Source organism: Penaeus chinensis, chromosome 5 (assembly GCF_019202785.1).
Source record: "Penaeus chinensis breed Huanghai No. 1 chromosome 5, ASM1920278v2, whole genome shotgun sequence".
Lineage (NCBI taxonomy): Eukaryota > Metazoa > Arthropoda > Malacostraca > Decapoda > Penaeidae > Penaeus > Penaeus chinensis.
In genome coordinates, this window is record NC_061823.1 from 1,270,526 (window position 1) to 1,289,226 (window position 18,701).

General features: G+C 41.9%; 1 protein-coding gene across 3 annotated transcripts in view; it reads left to right on the forward strand.

Annotated features, from left to right (window-relative positions):
* The window catches only part of LOC125025814 (WD repeat-containing protein 81-like), a 42,533-nt gene that overhangs the window by 7,440 nt on the left and 16,392 nt on the right, over positions 1-18,701 (forward strand). For 2 of the 3 annotated variants that reach the window (XM_047614063.1, XM_047614065.1), the window contains exons 7-15: positions 598-1,171; positions 1,298-1,384; positions 6,899-7,129; positions 7,235-7,435; positions 8,436-8,581; positions 8,806-8,990; positions 13,994-15,149; positions 15,375-15,535; positions 15,881-15,965. In XM_047614063.1, the coding sequence (XP_047470019.1) occupies positions 598-1,171; positions 1,298-1,384; positions 6,899-7,129; positions 7,235-7,435; positions 8,436-8,581; positions 8,806-8,990; positions 13,994-15,149; positions 15,375-15,535; positions 15,881-15,965 (2,826 nt within the window). The remainder of the gene's footprint in view (positions 1-597; positions 1,172-1,297; positions 1,385-6,898; positions 7,130-7,234; positions 7,436-8,435; positions 8,582-8,805; positions 8,991-13,993; positions 15,150-15,374; positions 15,536-15,880; positions 15,966-18,701) is intronic. The other variant, XM_047614064.1, reaches the window with a different exon arrangement.

Sequence of the window (18,701 nt, forward strand, 5' to 3'; positions counted from 1 at the left end):
CATTTATTTAACTTTCATATAAGTTCATTATAAAACAGCTAGAAAGATAAAGGTTATTGACAACTGTACATTCATGCAGTATTAAAATACAATTCATTGATTACAATTCATTGATTACTGTATTTATAAAACAGTAAATACTTTACTTATTTATGTAATAAAGCCTAATTTTCACTGCATACTAAATATATACATAGGAAATGATGATGATGAGTGATAATTTTAACATACAGGTGTGGCTTGAATAGTCTTTTCACTTAAAGATCCTAGTGACACACTAGGATTTTTTTTGCAACATTATGCCCTTCTGTCTGGTAGATATGAAAATTTAACATTTATAGAAAGTTAACAATGATGGTGATGATGATGATAAAGCTGATAATTATTTAGGAAGAAGGTTTCTCATAAGGATTTAGAGCTGTCTTCATTCTTAGAACTGACAGCAGTGCTGTAATGAATGACATTCACATAGCTGATGGATGTTGGAAGTGCTTTGTTAGGTATAGTTATATATATTGGCACATTTTATAAAAATCTTGATATCTATAAGAATAAGCTCTCTCCAGCAAAGGAACTGATTTTATCTTCTATTTATAGTCCTGCAAAGCTCTCAGGACTGGAAGCAGGAGCACTCTTCATTTTATACCAAATCCTAGAAGTGGCAAGAGATACCCATGATCGTGGACTTCATCTTGGGGATATTACTCTCCACCAGCTCTACATAGACAACGCTCTCTACCTCAGACTACTTCCAAGCATTCCTGATAACCTTATCCAGCCAGAGTCTTCACAGCCCTCACACCTACCAAAGAGCAAGTCTTTGAGTGAGTCAGAACAGCACCCAGACCCTGCCATTGGAGAGAAAAGACAAAGCCACTCATCAGATTCCACAAGAAGCACAGGAGACTTAGAAGCAGACTCAGTAAGGACAAACTCCCCAGAACAGAACTCTGAAAGAAGCAAAGTCCCTCAGGATTCTCGGGGGGACCTTGCCAAGAGAAAAAACTTGCTGCCTGTATCCAAGAAGAATGAAACGAACCAAACTGCACAGCCAAAGACATCAGTTATTGAGGGATCTGAGAACAGGAATAGTTCAAATCAAACAGACAGTAGATTACTGGAATATCAGAAACTCATATCAAGTGAAGATGCATTTGAGGCATTAAGACAGGTACTGAAGTGAATAAGCACTCTCTCGTAACCACAGTGCCATAGATATGAATTCCACTTTGAGACATTGTTTTAAAAGTGCAGTTTCTCGCAATTGCATCAGAATTCATAGATTAATTTTCAACAGTCTTTTCAGGCAGAGATAAGTAACACCCAGGATGCAGATTTAGAAACACTTTTGCAGTGCTCCTTGGTCCAACTTACTCAGCTTTGGGTGAGTAAATGCTCTCTTTATATATGTGTGTGTAATCAGTATCCTGCATGTGAATTACTGTATTTTCTGTTATGTAAGTCAAACCTTTTTACTCCTAAAATTCATGTTCAAAACCCAATCCACTTTATATCCCAGAGACAGCTATTCCCAGGCATAAAGTTTTTCCAATGATTATCTAGTCTGTCAAAGGAAAGGAAAGATAGCTGGACTCTGGATTTGAGTCTGTGAACCTAAACAATAACTTTAAATTTTGCAATATATAGTATATGAATATTAGGGTAAAGAAAAATCTAGTTAGATTTATTATATTCTCAAAATTACATCTTAATTTGTATTATTTACTTATATTAGCATATGTATTATTATATTAACATCATATTATCATTCTCATTACTATATTTGTTATTGTTGCTTGTTATTATTATTATTATTATTTTATTTTTAGAAGTAGCATAATTTTTTCTGATGCACACACACACACACACACATATGCACACACACACATATGCACACACACACATATGCACACACACACATATGCACACACACACATATGCACACACACACACACACACACATGTGCACACACATGTGCACACACACACACATGTGCACACACACACACATGTGCACACACACACACACATGTGCACACACACACACACATGTGCACACACACACACACACATGTGCACACACACACACACATATGCACACACACACACATACATATGCACACACACATACATATGCGCACACACATACATATGTACACACACACATACATATGTGCACACACACACATATGCGCACACACACATATGCACACATACACATACATGCGCACACACACACATATGCACACACACACATACATATGTGCACACACACACATATGCGCACACACACATATGCACACATACACATACTTGCGCACACACACACATATGCACACACACACACATATGCACACACACACACACACATATGCACACACACACACATATGCACACACACACACATACATATACACACACACATATGCACACACACACACACACACACACACACACACACACACACACACACACACACACACACACACACACACACACACACACACACACACACACATGCACACACAAACACACATGCACACACACACACACACACGTGCACACACACACACATGCACACACACACACATGCACACACACACACATGCACACACACACACACACATGCACACACACACACACATGCACACACACACACACATGCACACACACACACACACACACACACACACACACACACACACACACACACACACACACACACACACACACACACACACACACACACACACACATGCACACACAAACACACATGCACACACACACACACACGTGCACACACACACACATGCACACACATGCACACACACACACACACACACACACACACACACACACACACACACACACACACACACACACACACACACACACAGACACACACACACACAGACACACACACACACACACACACACACACACACACACACACACACACAGACACACACACACACACACACACACACACACACACACACACACACACACACACACACACACACACACACACACACACACACTGTAAAGGCTCTCTAGACGCTTTAAACATTTGGTTAAGCAGGAGTAGTAAAAGGGGATGGTAGCTTTGACTCTTTAATTAGAAGAGCAAGCAACACACGGATATGGCAACACGAGACAAGTCTTGGTAAGGCGTAGTGCGGGTAGTCGCGGTCAGCCCAGGGGGGGATGGCTGGCGAGAAAGACCAGAGCCCTCCCAGGCACCACCGCCGGTTGGCTTGGGTCAGCGTGGGTACCGCATGGGCACACTACGTGGCAGCCTGCAAGCACGTGCACACACAAACACACATGCACATAACTTATACGTGCTTACGTACACAGTATATTGCACGGCTACCTACTAACGCCTAGCTCTCGAGGCGCCTTATATTTGCCTCAAGGTTGACCCAACTTGGCTGTTCTATGACTTGCTAATCACTTCGCTTCATGTGTGATGTTCCCGGTGCATCTTTGTGGCTGCTCGTCTCTGTTGTCATCTTCATCCTGGTCCCTGGTAACTCTGTCCGTCCTTGACATCCACACGTCCTCGAAGGTCTCTCACAGGTCCTCCTTGACCTGGGACTCGTCCAGACTTCCTTGTAGTCCTCGTCCAGGTCCTTCTCAGCTGCGTGCTCGTACCGACGTCCTTGTAGTCCTCGTCAGGATCACGGGCGTCCGGCAGGAAGCGTCCTTTTCAGGTGACGAGCTCCTGGAGTTTGAATGGATCTGCGGCGTCCAGGCAGGCGGCACCCGTCCACAGCATCATGGGGCGACTAGTACCTGTGCTGGCGAGTTGCTGGTCCTTCACTGGATCTATGGGCGTCCTGACAGGCGGCGCCCTTCCACATCCTGGGGTGGCTTGCTCTGCTCTGACAATTATCCTAGTCTTTCTTGGCTTCTGGCAATCTTCCGGTGATGTTTTCTACGGCGTCTGAAGATGACCGCTTCTGCAACAGGGCCTCCGTCAGTACTGTGACAGATATTGTGAACCAGATTTTACACTTAAGGGCCAAGATAGTAAGAGAAAGAAAGACAAAAGAAAAGAGGGGGTGTTAAGCGCCACTAGCCAATTATTTATATAGATTTGCATTTTTTATTTATGGTCAAACTTTCGGTTTTTTTTGTTTTTTTTTTTTTACTTTTCATTTTGTGTTTTATGTTCAAAGACGAAATTAGAAGAAAGAGACGGTAGTAGCAATCCGCAAGGACCTGGCTTGAACTACCAAACTGTCTCTTGATAGATAAAGAAGAATAAGGTAAAGGGAAATGACAATTGGGCGACCCGCAAAGGTTTACATGAACCATTGTCGTAACACAGAAAAGAAATGTTTGTCAAATAATAATTCATGTACAAGTCACACATTACAACTGACAAACTCGCGGGCAAAGAGATGCGTCATAGATCCTTTACGCTTGCAAATACGATGTTTTTTGTTCGGTGTCTTTTGTTCTGCGTGGATGAGTGAGTGAGTGAGCGTGTGAGTGAGTGAGCGTGTGTGTGTGTGTGTGTGTGTGTATGTGTGTGTGTGTGTGTGTGAGTGAGCGTGTGTGTGTGTGTGTGTATGTGTGTGTGTGTGTGTGTGTGTGTGTGTGTGTGTGTGTGTGTGTGTGTGTGTGTGTGTGTGTGTGAATGACAGTTAATGAGAGTGAGAGTGACCTCACACAGATTTCAACTACCACATTGAATTTAACATTTAATGATATGCGACAGAATGACGCACTAATGAACGATGACGTGAAAAACATTTGCAAGCAAATCCTCTCAGGATCAGCAAATCTCCCGAGATACCAATTTGTCAAACTACGCATGCAGACTTCATTGACGGGGGTCTGTACCCAAAATACCGTACTTTATGAAGCGAAACGAGCTGGGAAAATTTATAAATAACCCACTCTAACTGTGAGTCTATGATGGCGCTCATGCAATGCCTAACGGGTATTTATCATGAATCACAAATCGAGGGGATTTACCCAAATATGGCAGTGACGTCTAAAGTGTGAGCAGAGTGTGATTAATAAGTGAAACACTATTCTATCTTAAACCCTAGTCCTACATTATTTAACGGACGTAATTGTGGGTCATACTGGCTCAAAAGTTGCCAAACGAAATAACGGAGCACAGATCTATTAGGCATATATGCAACCCCAGGTAATTAGGCACTCTGATACTATGATATGGGGAAGGTCTCTGGCGCTATATTAAAATATAAATGTATATAATTCGCGTTACAAGCTCCACTCTAGCGCCGATAGAACATGTCACCAATGAACATGTAACGGTTGCTACGCCTAATTCCTCAAAGTGAAAGTGAGGTCAGATCACCCAACTGTCCAAGCGGGTTTGACTAATGACTTATTACTCCGAGGTCAGGTCAAGACGGGAAATGGTCAGTGAGAAATGAAATAATGATATGATGTTCATGAAAACAGTAAAATCATGAACGTGCTAAATTCGTTGCAATTGAAACAATATAACTCTCTAATTACAAGAAAAATTAAATAAATACTTAATAAATGAACGATATTCATATTGTTTGACTCCATACCTTGATCACACAATAATGTGATCTAAGGTCAGAAGAATAGAGAGTGTGCCATTTGCTGTCAATTAGCACTTTAACCCAACAAAACCAACGTGAGCATGACTGAACATACAGCTTAACACATTTAGGGGGAAGATAGAGAAAAGAAAAGAAAAAGGCCCTCACGTAGTCATTTGAGGAGCGATGGTTTGAGCGGTAACCGGAGACTGTGTGCCCGAGTTGCGAGCCGAAAGACGCAACTACCACCCTGCCACCAGATATGTAAAGGCTATTTAGACGCTTTAAACATTTGGTTAAGCAGGAGTAGTAAAAGGGGACGGTAGCTTTGACTCCTATTTAGAAGAGTAAGCAACACACAGATGTGGCAACATGAGACAAGTCTTGGTAAGGCGTAGTGCGGATAGTTGCGGTCAGCCGAGGGGGGGGGGGGGGGGGGGGGCTGGCAAGAATGACCAGAGCCCTCCCGGGCAGCCCACCTTGACTGGACAAGCACAGGAACTCTCTGTGACCTGGGTCATCCTTGGCCGGTCGGCTTGGGTCAGTGTGGGTACCGCGTGGGCACGCTACGTGGCAGCCCGCAAGCACGTGGGAGCCATAGCTTATATGTGCTTATGACCAGAGCCTTCCCGACCTGGGTCATCCTTGGCCGGTCGGCTTGGGTCAGTGTGGGTACCGCGTGGGCACGCTACGTGGCAGCCCGCAAGCACGTGGGAGCCATAGCTTATATGTGCTTATGACCAGAGCCCTCCCGGGCAGCCCACCTTGACTGGACAAGCACAGGAACTCTCTGTGACCTGGGTCATCCTTGGCCGGTCGGCTTGGGTCAGTGTGGGTACCGCGTGGGCACGCTACGTGGCAGCCCGCAAGCACGTGGGAGCCATAGCTTATATGTGCTTATGTACACAGTATACACACACACACAGGGCATGGCATGGATGTACATGCCATGCCCGTCGGCAATGGATTAATTTAGTTAATTTATTTTTATTGAGTAGGTTTACATACGAGGCTCTTCTCTGGGAAATTTTTAAATGATAGGTTATAAGTTAGGAAATAAAGTAGTTTCTTGAAGTCCCTCTAGTCAGAATTTACTGAATACTCTTCCATTATTCTGTACCTCTTGATTCTATGAAGAGGTAATATCAGACATGTTACATACCATTATTCTTTAGAACTTTTATTAGGGATCTTGATTCACAGATTAGGTAGTTCCTCACTGGATTCCTTAATTGCCTGCCCTACTGTATGAATAATATGTACTATTTTGTAGTAAATGTAATCAGTCATCACTACTAACCAAACATGTTTTTTCTTACTGTATTCATTGATACACCCAGGTTGGCCACCAAATTACAACCCTCGACTACCTGTTATGCCTGAACTTCTTCGCTGGTAGAAAGTTCAACTCGCCACATCATCATCCCACTGTGCCTTGGGTGATGGACTTCACAGGGAGAAATTCTGGCTGGAGGGACTTGACCAAGACCAAATTCAGGCTGAATAAGGGTGATCAGCAGCTGGACCACACCTACCAGATGGCTGCCAGTCAAGGACAGAACAAGCAGGCAGTATGTTGTTGGGTTCAGTTATTAGGTTTATGGTTCTCTCAAAAACAATGTTTAATGTTGTTGATCTTCATTTATTTTAATTAATACTTACATATATATTTCCAGGTTGCACATCATGTCACAGAAGTCTTCAGTGAGATAACTTATTATGTCTACAAGGCCCGGATAACTCCAAAGGAGTTGCTGACAAAATATGTCCGCCAGCAGTGGGTTCCTGAGCATTATCCTGCCACAATTAGTCGCCTTTATCTTTGGACTCCAGATGAATGTATACCTGAATTTTATATTGATCCTGCAATATTCAAAGTAAGTGGCCAGGCATGGGTTGTTTTTTGGAAGAATAGTTTTCATATTAGATTGGAATGATTTCAACAGCATTTGCTTTATGATAATCAATCATAAATAACTCTCCTGAAAAAGGAAAATTGTTCATTAACTGAAAGTAATATTCACTGTAGAATTGTTTTGTGAAATGTATCTATACATACATGATTCCACAATTGCTTAGCCACCAAGTAGTCAATTAGTATTTTACTTACCCTCACTTGATTTTCCTTTCCCTTGAGAAAAAAAAATGTTTTAGTTTTTCTAATGCTATTAATATTAATGCTGTTATTATTGTTATTAACATTATAATTATTACATTTTATTAACAATACTAATGGCAATATATGATGGAATAAGATATTTCAGAAAATTAAGGAAGAGGGTAAATAGGTGAGATAGATAAGACTAGTGATTGACTCACTCATGGCTAAAAACTTTCAAAGCCATCTGTGTATGAATACAATGAATAAACTAAATTCACTGTTGGCAGGGCTTGTTTGTACATGCTATCCCAGGTAGCATGTATTAGAATATTATCACACACACACACATACACACACACACACACACACACACACACACACACACACACACACACACACACACACACACACACACACACACACACACACACACACACACACACACACACACACACACACACACACACAAACACACACACACACACACACACACACACACAGAGCTTTTTGGTGCATTTGTTGCAATCTCAGCTAGCAGCCACGCTGGCCAAAGTTCAAGTCCAACACTTTCAGTAGATGGTAATCACAACCAGTCCTAATGTCCCAGGAGTAACTTAGAGGCACTACAGAATGGTTAATGGATAATGGATAAAAAAAATGCTAGACATCAATAACTTAAGATTATGATTATTTTTGCTTACACATAAGCATATGATTATTGTTACATACACATAAGCACACATTAATATTCAATGAATCCGAAAATGTTATTTCAGAGCATCCACGATGACCTGGGTGATCTGGAAGTTCCTGATTGGTGTACTTGTGTCGATGATTTCCTTGGCTACCATCGCTCAGTTCTTGAGAGTAACCGTGTGTCACAGCGCCTGCACCACTGGATTGACCTTAATTTTGGACACAAGTTAGTCTTTGTGAGAGTCACTTGGTGGCAATTTCTGAGAATGTTGTTATCTTGAATTGTGCCAGATGTTTTATAAAATTATTTCAGAAACATGTTATTGAAAATTATTGATGATTGTTAGTAGAATAAATGTTTTGTCACTTGAAATCTTCTTCTCTTTTCATCACTGTCTCTCAGGGATCAGAATTTTCCCTTCAAAGACTTCATACTAATCCCTCCCACAGATTATCTGGCAGTGCAGCTGTCAAGGCAAAGAACGTCTGTCTGCAGCTGGTTGATGCTCACACCACCCTGTCAACTGGAGCAGTAGTACAGTTGTTCTCTGTGCCTCACCCACCAAGATTGACCCCTTCACCCTACCTTGGACGCTCCCCTCCCAAGTTCAGCATCCCAGCACAGCAGGAAGCAAGTAAGATACCAGCTTTCCTTTCATGGCTTAGGATTTTTTCCTCAAGACACTTCCTGTTTCTGATCAATATCAGAACAAATACTATAATCAATATTCCTAGCATTAATACAACATGGCTAGTCGGGGATGCACAGACAAAAAATAAACAGATTGCAAGACTGACTGGAGCCTTTGAATCTTTCCAATGCTCCAGACTGGGGGGGGGGGGGGGGGGGGTAGCAGGTCACAGGGTGGTTATCACTTCTGAGGAGGTTTCTGTACATATAAAACAAACACATAAAGTTAGCCATTAGAATCATTTGAATTTAATCCATTGGATCCAGGTGCTTCACTGCCAGCCCGTGACCCAAAATATGAGCTTTAGGTTTACATGAGTGGTCACTCCCATGGGCGTGCAACTTATTGGCCAGGTGCACGCAAACACTCATGTGTAGAAACACTCTATGCCTCCCCTTTGCAATGTTAGTTTCTCTTTTTCTGCATAAGCATTTTTTGCTTTTGTCATTTAATTTCTTTATCCAGATGGTAATAGACAGTTTTCCTTGCACAGACTCCATATGACCTGTCTATGTAACTTAGTGCAATAATGATAACAATAAGTAACTTTTTTTAACCCAATGGCGACGGGTCACGGCTATTGCCGTCATAACAATACGCCCGAAATGGGGCGTGCGGCTGTCCGCAGCAGCGCCGCGCCAAAGCGCCCCGAGGCAATGATTCGGCTTGATTAACCGAACTCACGCGCTCAGAGTCGGCGCGTTGCCACCGTTCGCCAGAGCGTAGAGTTTTTCTTAATTTTCTATACCCGACGCCAATGGATTAATAATATTAGATTTTCAGTAATACAACTTGCACCACTGGTCATAATGGGCAGGAATAGGATCCTGAGCATGGAAACAACATCCTCCTTGGAGCTAGCACATTTCCAGTCATGGCTCATGGACAGTACATTCCACTCTCATTTATCAATGGAGTTGACACAAAATCCCCTATCTAAGCACCAAATGAATCTAATCACCCTCCAAGAGGTTTGTGTACTTGTCACCCCAGCCTTTAGCCGAAATGTTCACAATGCCAAGTTCCTGTTACCCCAGCCCACAGCTAAATATTCCCATGAGGGCATCTTCACTTCACCTGCCTCTCAAGCCCAATTTTTTCATGATGTGATGGTCCCATGGGTATGGGGAAACTATGTAGTTGTGTTCTGTCATTTGCATACATTATCTTTGCAAATGATTAAATAAAAGATATTGGATGTGAAGATGGGGTGGGTTGTCCACATACTTAACCCAATGCCGACGGGTATGACATGTACAGTCGTGCTATGCCCACTGTGAGTACTTGTTTGATTGTTTTTACACATAGATGGCTATGTACTAAGTCATCAATGAGCCAGTTACGAGTACTGCCTGTCACGCCCATTTACCCTTTTCTTTGATTTACGAAATATTTCACGTTATCTTATTTTGCTGTTACTAATGTTAAAAAACATTATAATAATTATAATGTTTATAATAAGAATAACACCATCGATATTCATAACACTGGGTCTACTAATTGACTCCTTTATGGCTAAGCACTAGCAGAGCCATCTATGGGCAGAAATTTCACAAAAATGATAGAAAATAGGCACAGCATTTTCCCCATTTTTTGTTCATTTTCCCTGGTGGCATTGGGTTAAGGCACCAGCTGGGCTCCTGTACTATCCACAGTTGTTTGTTTTTTTACCAGAAATAAATGGAAAGGATGTGATAACCATTTCAACTCTTTATGAGAGGTGCATTGCAGCTTGATATTTTAATTTTACAGCTTGTCATTTAAACCACCATTCTCAGTATAAAATAAGGATATATTTTGCTTATTAAAAAATCCGCCTCTGACATGCTGTTTGTATTGAAGTGCAAAATTGGGAGATGATGGAAAGTACCAACCGCCATAGCGAAATCAAAATATTATCATAATTTACTCTTCTATTTTTTAACATACATACTTCATACTTGGTACACATACTAACCAGTTTATAAACTACAGCATATTTCCAGGGAGATTCAAATGAAAACATATTTCATTACATTGTGAAAGAAAACTAAATATTTCATGCTGTTAACCCCTTAACCCCTTCCAGACGGGTCACACCCTGAGGTGTCATAACAAACCGCTCGATCTGTGGAGTGCAGCTGTACGCTGCGGCAACGCGCCAAAGCGCTACGAGCCGGTGATTCGGCTTGATGTACCGAACTCCTGCGCTCAAAGTTGGCACATTGTTATTGATCTCCAGAGCATAGAGTTTTTTTCTTTTTCTTTTTTTTCACCCGTCATTAAGGGGTTAATGATGGGTGAAGGAAATTTTAGAAGTCTTTGTAATTTAAATTTTTTCTGATGTTAGTATAAAAATGTTCTTTGGACTGTCACAAATTCATAACTATTCATAATGTATTAAGGAAGGTGATGTGAACATGCCATCACAGGAAAATGTGGCTGTAGGCTGGGTGACACAAACCTGCCTCGTGAGCATTTCAACTGAAGGCCAGGATGCTGGGAAAAACTCACCACAAGTGCACAAACCATATTAAAGATTTATTTTACTCATTTGGTGATTTTGTATTATTCCCATTGATGCATGAGTGTGGAATGAAATGTTCGTGAGCAGTGACTGGAGGATGCCATTTCCATGCTTAGCATCCTGTTCCTGGCATCGTGAACAGTGACTCACGTTGTAAATTGAATATTATGTAAAAAAAAATTTAATTACACAAATAATATAGTGTTGCAGTTTTACTTTCTGGCACTGAGTTGTAGACTACCTATAGAGATGATTGAAGTCTATGCAAAGAAAAAAACTATTATAATCTGAATAATGCAAATCAGATGGCAAATATGGACATTGGAAAATGGCCACAAAAGGTAAAGATGCTTATGCATAAAAAGAATAAATAACTTTGCTAATAGAAAGCACAGAGTCTTGTCACCACGCATACGTGTTCGCATGCGCCTTGCGTAGAAGAAGCCACCCAGCAGAGTGGCTGCTCACATAAGCCTTATGCCAGGATTTTTATGTCATATGATTGCCAACATATACCAGTTATCCACAAAAAACTGTTATCCCTTCCCAAGGAAGTCGCCAAACTCCATCAAGTGAAGCACCGTTTTTGTGAACGAGGGCATGACACCAGGACTCACTTCAAAGCTGATTCATCAGGGGATGTTGTCCTTACATCACCAGACAAACTTCTCGCTCCCAGGAGCATTCCTCTGTAACAGCTTGGCTGCCACACTGAAAAAGGGTATATGAACACACTTGTGTGGTAACAAGACTCTGCTCCTGGTTGAATTGGTCCTTTCTCTTGAGTCCCTCAAGAGCTCAGAAGGCCTGCTGTGATTCCTCTGATCACGATGGACAGCCTAGATTATTTTCTCTTTTTCTGGATAAGCATTTTTAACTGTTTTGCCAGTTTCCTGTGTTTATATTTGTCATTTGATTTGCCTTAACAATAAGTAACATTTTGTTCTTTGTGTAATTTTTCTATTTTACATAATATAATTTTTTTTTTATAATACAACCTACACCACTGCTCACAGTTGGCATAGGAGAGGATCATGAGCATGCAAATAGCATCCTTCCTGGAGCCAGCACTCTTCCAGTCATGGCTTACGGATGGTACATTCCACACTCATTTATTGATGGAAATGATGCAGAAGCCCCTCCCTAAATGCCCAGTGAGTCTAATCACCCTCCAAGAGCTTTGTGCATCCATGGCGAGTCATTCCCATCACCCTGGCCTTCAGCCATAATTCTCATGGTGGTGAGTTCCCATCAACCTGACCCTCAGCCAAATTTTGCCCTTCACCCCAATTTTTTTCATGACGTGATGGTCATGTCACCTGGATCGTAAGGGTTAAGTGTATGTTAGTATGTTGACACACAGGAAAGCAAATGTGTACTTCATTCAAAATCATCCTCTTTAGTGATTCAAGAAACTATAGATGAAGACAAAGTACTCTTCATGAATTTAAAATTTTCAGAATACAGTATTCATTTTGGCTTTCATCAGTACTATGCATACACCAATAGATTTACAGTTCAAATTATTAATTATGAAAATATTTATGACTGTGAAGAAATCTTTCTTGATAGTCATCCATTTGGTGGGAAATTCATATTTTTTCAAACTTTTCAAACCATTACCCATGTAGGGCATCTTTATACAGGGGACAGGAAACAAGTCAGGAAAAGCTAATCTTAACCATTGAGAACTGCAAATCGTCTAGCTTGTCTATCCCCAGCTAATAAACAGGCCTAAATTTCCAAGTTCCACCAAGGCAAATTATGGTTTTCAGTGTTTCACAGCTTGATTTTTCACACCAGAAAAGTGTATATTTTATTGTCATATGTCAAACTACACCATAATGGAGCTTCAAACTTGAATAGGCTTATCCCTTGCATGTGAAAAAAATGGGTCAAATTACCATGTACATGCATGCTCAGCAACAAAAAGATTGAGAAAGCTGTTGCTGGACATGTCTCCTGGTACTGTTACCTAGCAGAAAGTCAGTTGTTAGTGAAATGAACAAGAAAACCTCTTCAGATCAACTTCTGCACTGAAGAAAATCACAAATTTTCTAAAGAACACTTCTGTGAGGACAATAAAGTTTTTTTTACAAGAGGAACTTGGCCTACCCATGCCAAGAAACCAATATTCATGAAAGCTAGGAAAAAGAAATGAGTTGTCTCTCTTATAAGAAATGAGCTTCCTGGACTATTTGAATAGTGGATAAGTGTAATGTTATTTGACAAAGCCTTGTGTTTTGACATCAAATCATCAGGCCCATGCCTTCGTGGAGATATGACAAAATAAACAAGTTTTGTTACAAAATAAAGGTGTACTTTTTGTTTAGTTTTAACTATTTAATGTAGATTTCCCTTACAGTGTATATTCCTTTTGTAGCCATTTTATTATTATGAGTATGCATAATACTATGTTCATAATAACACTTTTTTTCAGAAATAGAGAAATCAGATGAGCAGAGTGAAGCAGATTCTGCACCAGAACGTCAGGATGAAGAGACTGAGAGCATTAAATCATTGGCCCTTTCAAAGAAGTTGAGTAGATCAAGAACTTCTCTGTTTGAGGAAAAAGTACTGGAAATGCCCATGATCCAACTCCCACAGGACTATAATCCACTTGTGGCACTCAACCAAGTGGAAATGTTGTTCAACTTAGTCCTGAAGACTTCAAGGATGATTCCTGAAAGAACCTTTAAATGTCGTGACATTCAGCAAGCAGTCAAGCAGGCTGCTCATCTGAGACGTGTAAGAGACATTCAAGCCATAGGATGCATTACCGTGGAGATGTTTAATGCCCCAAAATGTCGTGTGCTTAGTAACAGGGCAAAGCTACCAGAGAGGTATGCCCATGCCCTCAAACTATTGATAAATGATCAGATTGACATACCAAGGTGCATTCGTCACACACTACAGGTTATATTTCAGATTGACAGTGCACAGGACACCAGAGACTATGTTCTCCCTAACAAGTATGAGCCTGTGTCTTCAGATGGTCTCCCTCCTCCCAGCCCTCACCAGCTTCTTCAGTCTCTGATTAATGTAATTGTCTTCCCTTCATATTTTCCTAAATTGTATGCCTTTGTATGCAAGATGAGGCAGTACTCACAACTCCTTAGTGAAGCTCAACTTTCATGTTGTGATCTGCAAAAGAGGAATGAGTACATCATGAAAGTGGCTGAAATTAGGGTCAAGATGGCTGCCAAGGACCTACCAAAGATATTACCAAGTCTGTCCTCTGAAGGATTGAGTCTCATTCTGCCGTACCTCATAGAGCTCTTTGAATTCCCAGAGAGTGCTGTAAATGCTGCCTGGTACCTGACAAGTCCCCTAGCCCAGGCCCTTGGGCCAGAGGAAGCAAACAAACACCTCTTACCACCAGTTGTTAAACTGTTTGAAGCTGAAACTGTCACAGACAAACATCTGAAGCTCTTCCATCGCTCTTTCTTACTGCAACTAATAGTCTGGTTTGGGTTGCATAAGTTCCTCACCTTCTTTGTCACACCATTAATAGAGGGTGTAGGAGGTTACAAAGAAGTTTTAGGAAGAGCACAACAAGCTGCAGAGATAGTGAGGAAACAGTCAACTACACTAAAGTAAGTCATCTGGTTGTAAGTTACACAGTTAGCTTAAGAAATTGTACCAGTAAGTAAATGAAAGTTGAAGATATTTAAGTTGCTATATATACCCTAAATATTTGAAACTCTAGAGCCAGTTATCAAACCTTTTTGTGCTATTTTAAATCCTCTGCTGAATTAGAAGTACACTACACCCTTGCTACTTCTAGTAGTCCCCAGATAATTATCAAATATTTGCTCTAGGAGTGTGGACATAAGCCTGGGTAGTGAAGGAGTTACCTCCCCTTGTGAGGAGGACTCACACTCCAGCAACACAGAGCTCACCCTCAGAATGGAGGCAGAAGAGGCTGGTGCTGCAAGAGTAGAAGGTGACCTCACAGATGCTGAGGCAGAGGCTGAGCCAGGTTAGAGCTATTGTGGTTGTGAGTGAATTAATACTTTAAAAGATTGTTATTGACACAAATCCAACTGGATCTGTGTTGTTTTTTTCCTTGGGAGTGTTGAAATTTATAGATTACATCTCACAGAATAGCAGTTGGTGCTAACATTGTAATTAAAGTAATTTTAATTTATGTGCTATGTGTAGATTTTCATCGTGTTTTTTTTTTTTTTTTTTTTTTTTTTTTCAAGTAAGAAAATTCAACCATTATTTACTTTTGAATGATGCCTTGACAAATTAGTAGGGAAGACAAGAAAATCACAAAAAAAGAATAAAGATGTAGGTATGCTGAAGAATGTGGGTATTTCAGAGGTGTTCGTGTTTGAAGGCGGGGAGGAAGAAGTAGAAGCTAGTTCGCCTGATACACCTATGCAGGACGCTAGTGATCAGCTGAGGTGAGGCTAGACTATTTAGTGCCAGTGCTTTACTATTTCATTTTGCATGGTGTTGCATGATATCTGTCAGCATTGAGAAGATGGGAAAAGAATAGCACATTTACCACTTTATAAACTGCTGAAATTCTTAAAGATTTAATTTTATAATTATTGTGTTCATGGAGACAAGACACCTTAACTGTCCTTAAGGATAGCCCAATTGTTTGAAATGTGATTTGGGAATCAAAGTATTGTTTGATGGTGTTACTTGTACTTTTTTGTATATGTGTATTTTCAATGGTATTTGCACTATTTTTAGTTTTATTGTGCCATATGTTTACTAATTCACTTTATAATAGGAATGATGATGATATAAAAACAATGATTAACCTACTTGTGAGGGGTCCTTTGAAGTGCCATGCACCTTACTTTTCAAATATAATGGCAAGTGGCCGCGGCCAGGGACCACAGCACGTGCCACTCACCGTGGGCGACCAGATCAGAGCGTAAGCTCGTTTTACACCCTATTTTATAGCCTTGGGATTATATTGAAGTATATGCTTTTGAGGGGAAATCAGAGATTTTACAAAATTACAGATTTTTTTTTTTTTTTTTTTTTTCCGCTTCTTTATCCCAATGGCAACGGGTCACGGCTATCGCCGTCATAACAATACGCACGATGTGCGGCGTGCGGCTGTCTGCAGCGGCACCGCGCCAAAACGCCCCGAGGCAATGATTCGGCTTGATGGACCGATATCACGCGCTCAGAGTCGGCGCGCTGCCGCCGTTCGCCAGAGCGTAGAGTTTTTTTTAATTTGCTATACCCGGCGCCATTGGATTATAAGGCAATGTGCATTCCTGAAAATATTGATATGTACAAAGGCCGACATTGCAGTTGGTGCAGTAGCTCCTACTACTACGTTGAAGTTCCTGGCTCGAACATACTCAGTAGCACCTCCTCCTGCTGTCGGGTATCTCCAACACTATATGTCGGTGATCAAGAAGAGCTTGCCTCACTGTCACAGGTAGACTCGGCATGGCTCTGTTAGTTGTAGAGTCAGCCCCTTCCTTGAGGCGAGGCCAACTCGGAAGGCCTTCTGTGGTTCCTCCGATCCCAGGGCACGATGGACAGCCCAGGCAATGGCCATGTCATAGAGGAAAAAGAAGACCTTCCTGTACCATACCTTGGAGTGGCTAGTTGTTGGGTAAAAACTGGCCATTTGATTACCAACATCAACACCTTTTATACCGACGTTGTAATCTTTTATTACCAACAGCATGTCCCCATCCATTGCAGCGGTGTGGATTATCAACAGCGTGGTGACATTGCTGTGGTCCTTCCACATCAAGGCTAGCATGCCCATTATACTGCTACGGCAATTGACATCGCCCTTCCTCCTCACTACGAGGTCTTTGGACATGAACTTCCTGTTCAGCCGGGCTGTCCCTACCACATTAGTCCTATGTAACTGCAACACATGAAAAGGACTTGCGACATATACCAGTAATCCAGAAATAACTGGTACCCTTTACCAAGGAAGCCACCAAACTTCATCAGGTGCAGTGCCGCTTCTGTGGACAAGGGTATGTCACCACAGTCCTTCCCGGTGTACTCCTGGAAACAACAGGTGTACCCTCCAGCCGGGCTGGTACTGGCACAAAGCTTATAGACCTTCAACCCTAACCTTGCCCTCTTGGTTGGGTTGTAGGTCTTGAAGCCTAGTTGCCCACGGAACTTCCATAACAACTCGTCTATGGCAATGTCCTGCTCAGGTACAAAAATTCCCGCGTTTCGACCTGGCGGGAAATGTGGAAGCAACAGTAGTCAGTGAGGTCAAAGCAGCATGGGTCACATGTCACATAACATGACCAATCACATCATTGCCTGTGTACTGACATCACTTCCATATGTGATGTCCTTACTACTATGTGGAAGTAAGATGTGTGAGTACGTGTGTGTGCGTATGAATGTGACTGTGTGTGCATGCGCGCACGCGCATGTGTGTGTGTGTGTGCCAACATATGCATGTTACTATGTGTGCGTATGCGCGTGTGTGTGTGCGCACATATGGATGTCACTATGTGTGCATATGCGTGTGTGTGTGTGGATGTTTTGAAAGTAAAAATGGTGACTGTAATGACGTCACTTCCTTTATCTTCATGACATCACTTCATCTTCACTTGCACGCAAACACCCATGCACGCATAGTGACATCCATATGCACACACACACACACACACACACACACACACACACACACACACACACACACACACCCACCCACCCACCCACCCACCCACCCACCCACCCACCCACCCACCCACACACACACACACACACACACACACACACACACGTGCACACACACACACACACACGAGCACACACATGTGCACACACACGTGCACACACACGTGCACACACACGTGCACACACACGTGCACACACACGTGCACACACGTGCACACACACGTGCACACACGTGCACACACACACACACACACACACACACACACACACACACACACACACACACACACACACACAAACACACAAACACACAAACACACAAACACACAAACACAAACACACACACACACACACGTGCACACACACACACACACACACACGTGCACACACACACACGTGCACACACACACACACACACACACACACACACACACACACACACACACACACACACACACACACACACACACGTGCACACACACACACACACGTGCACACACACACAC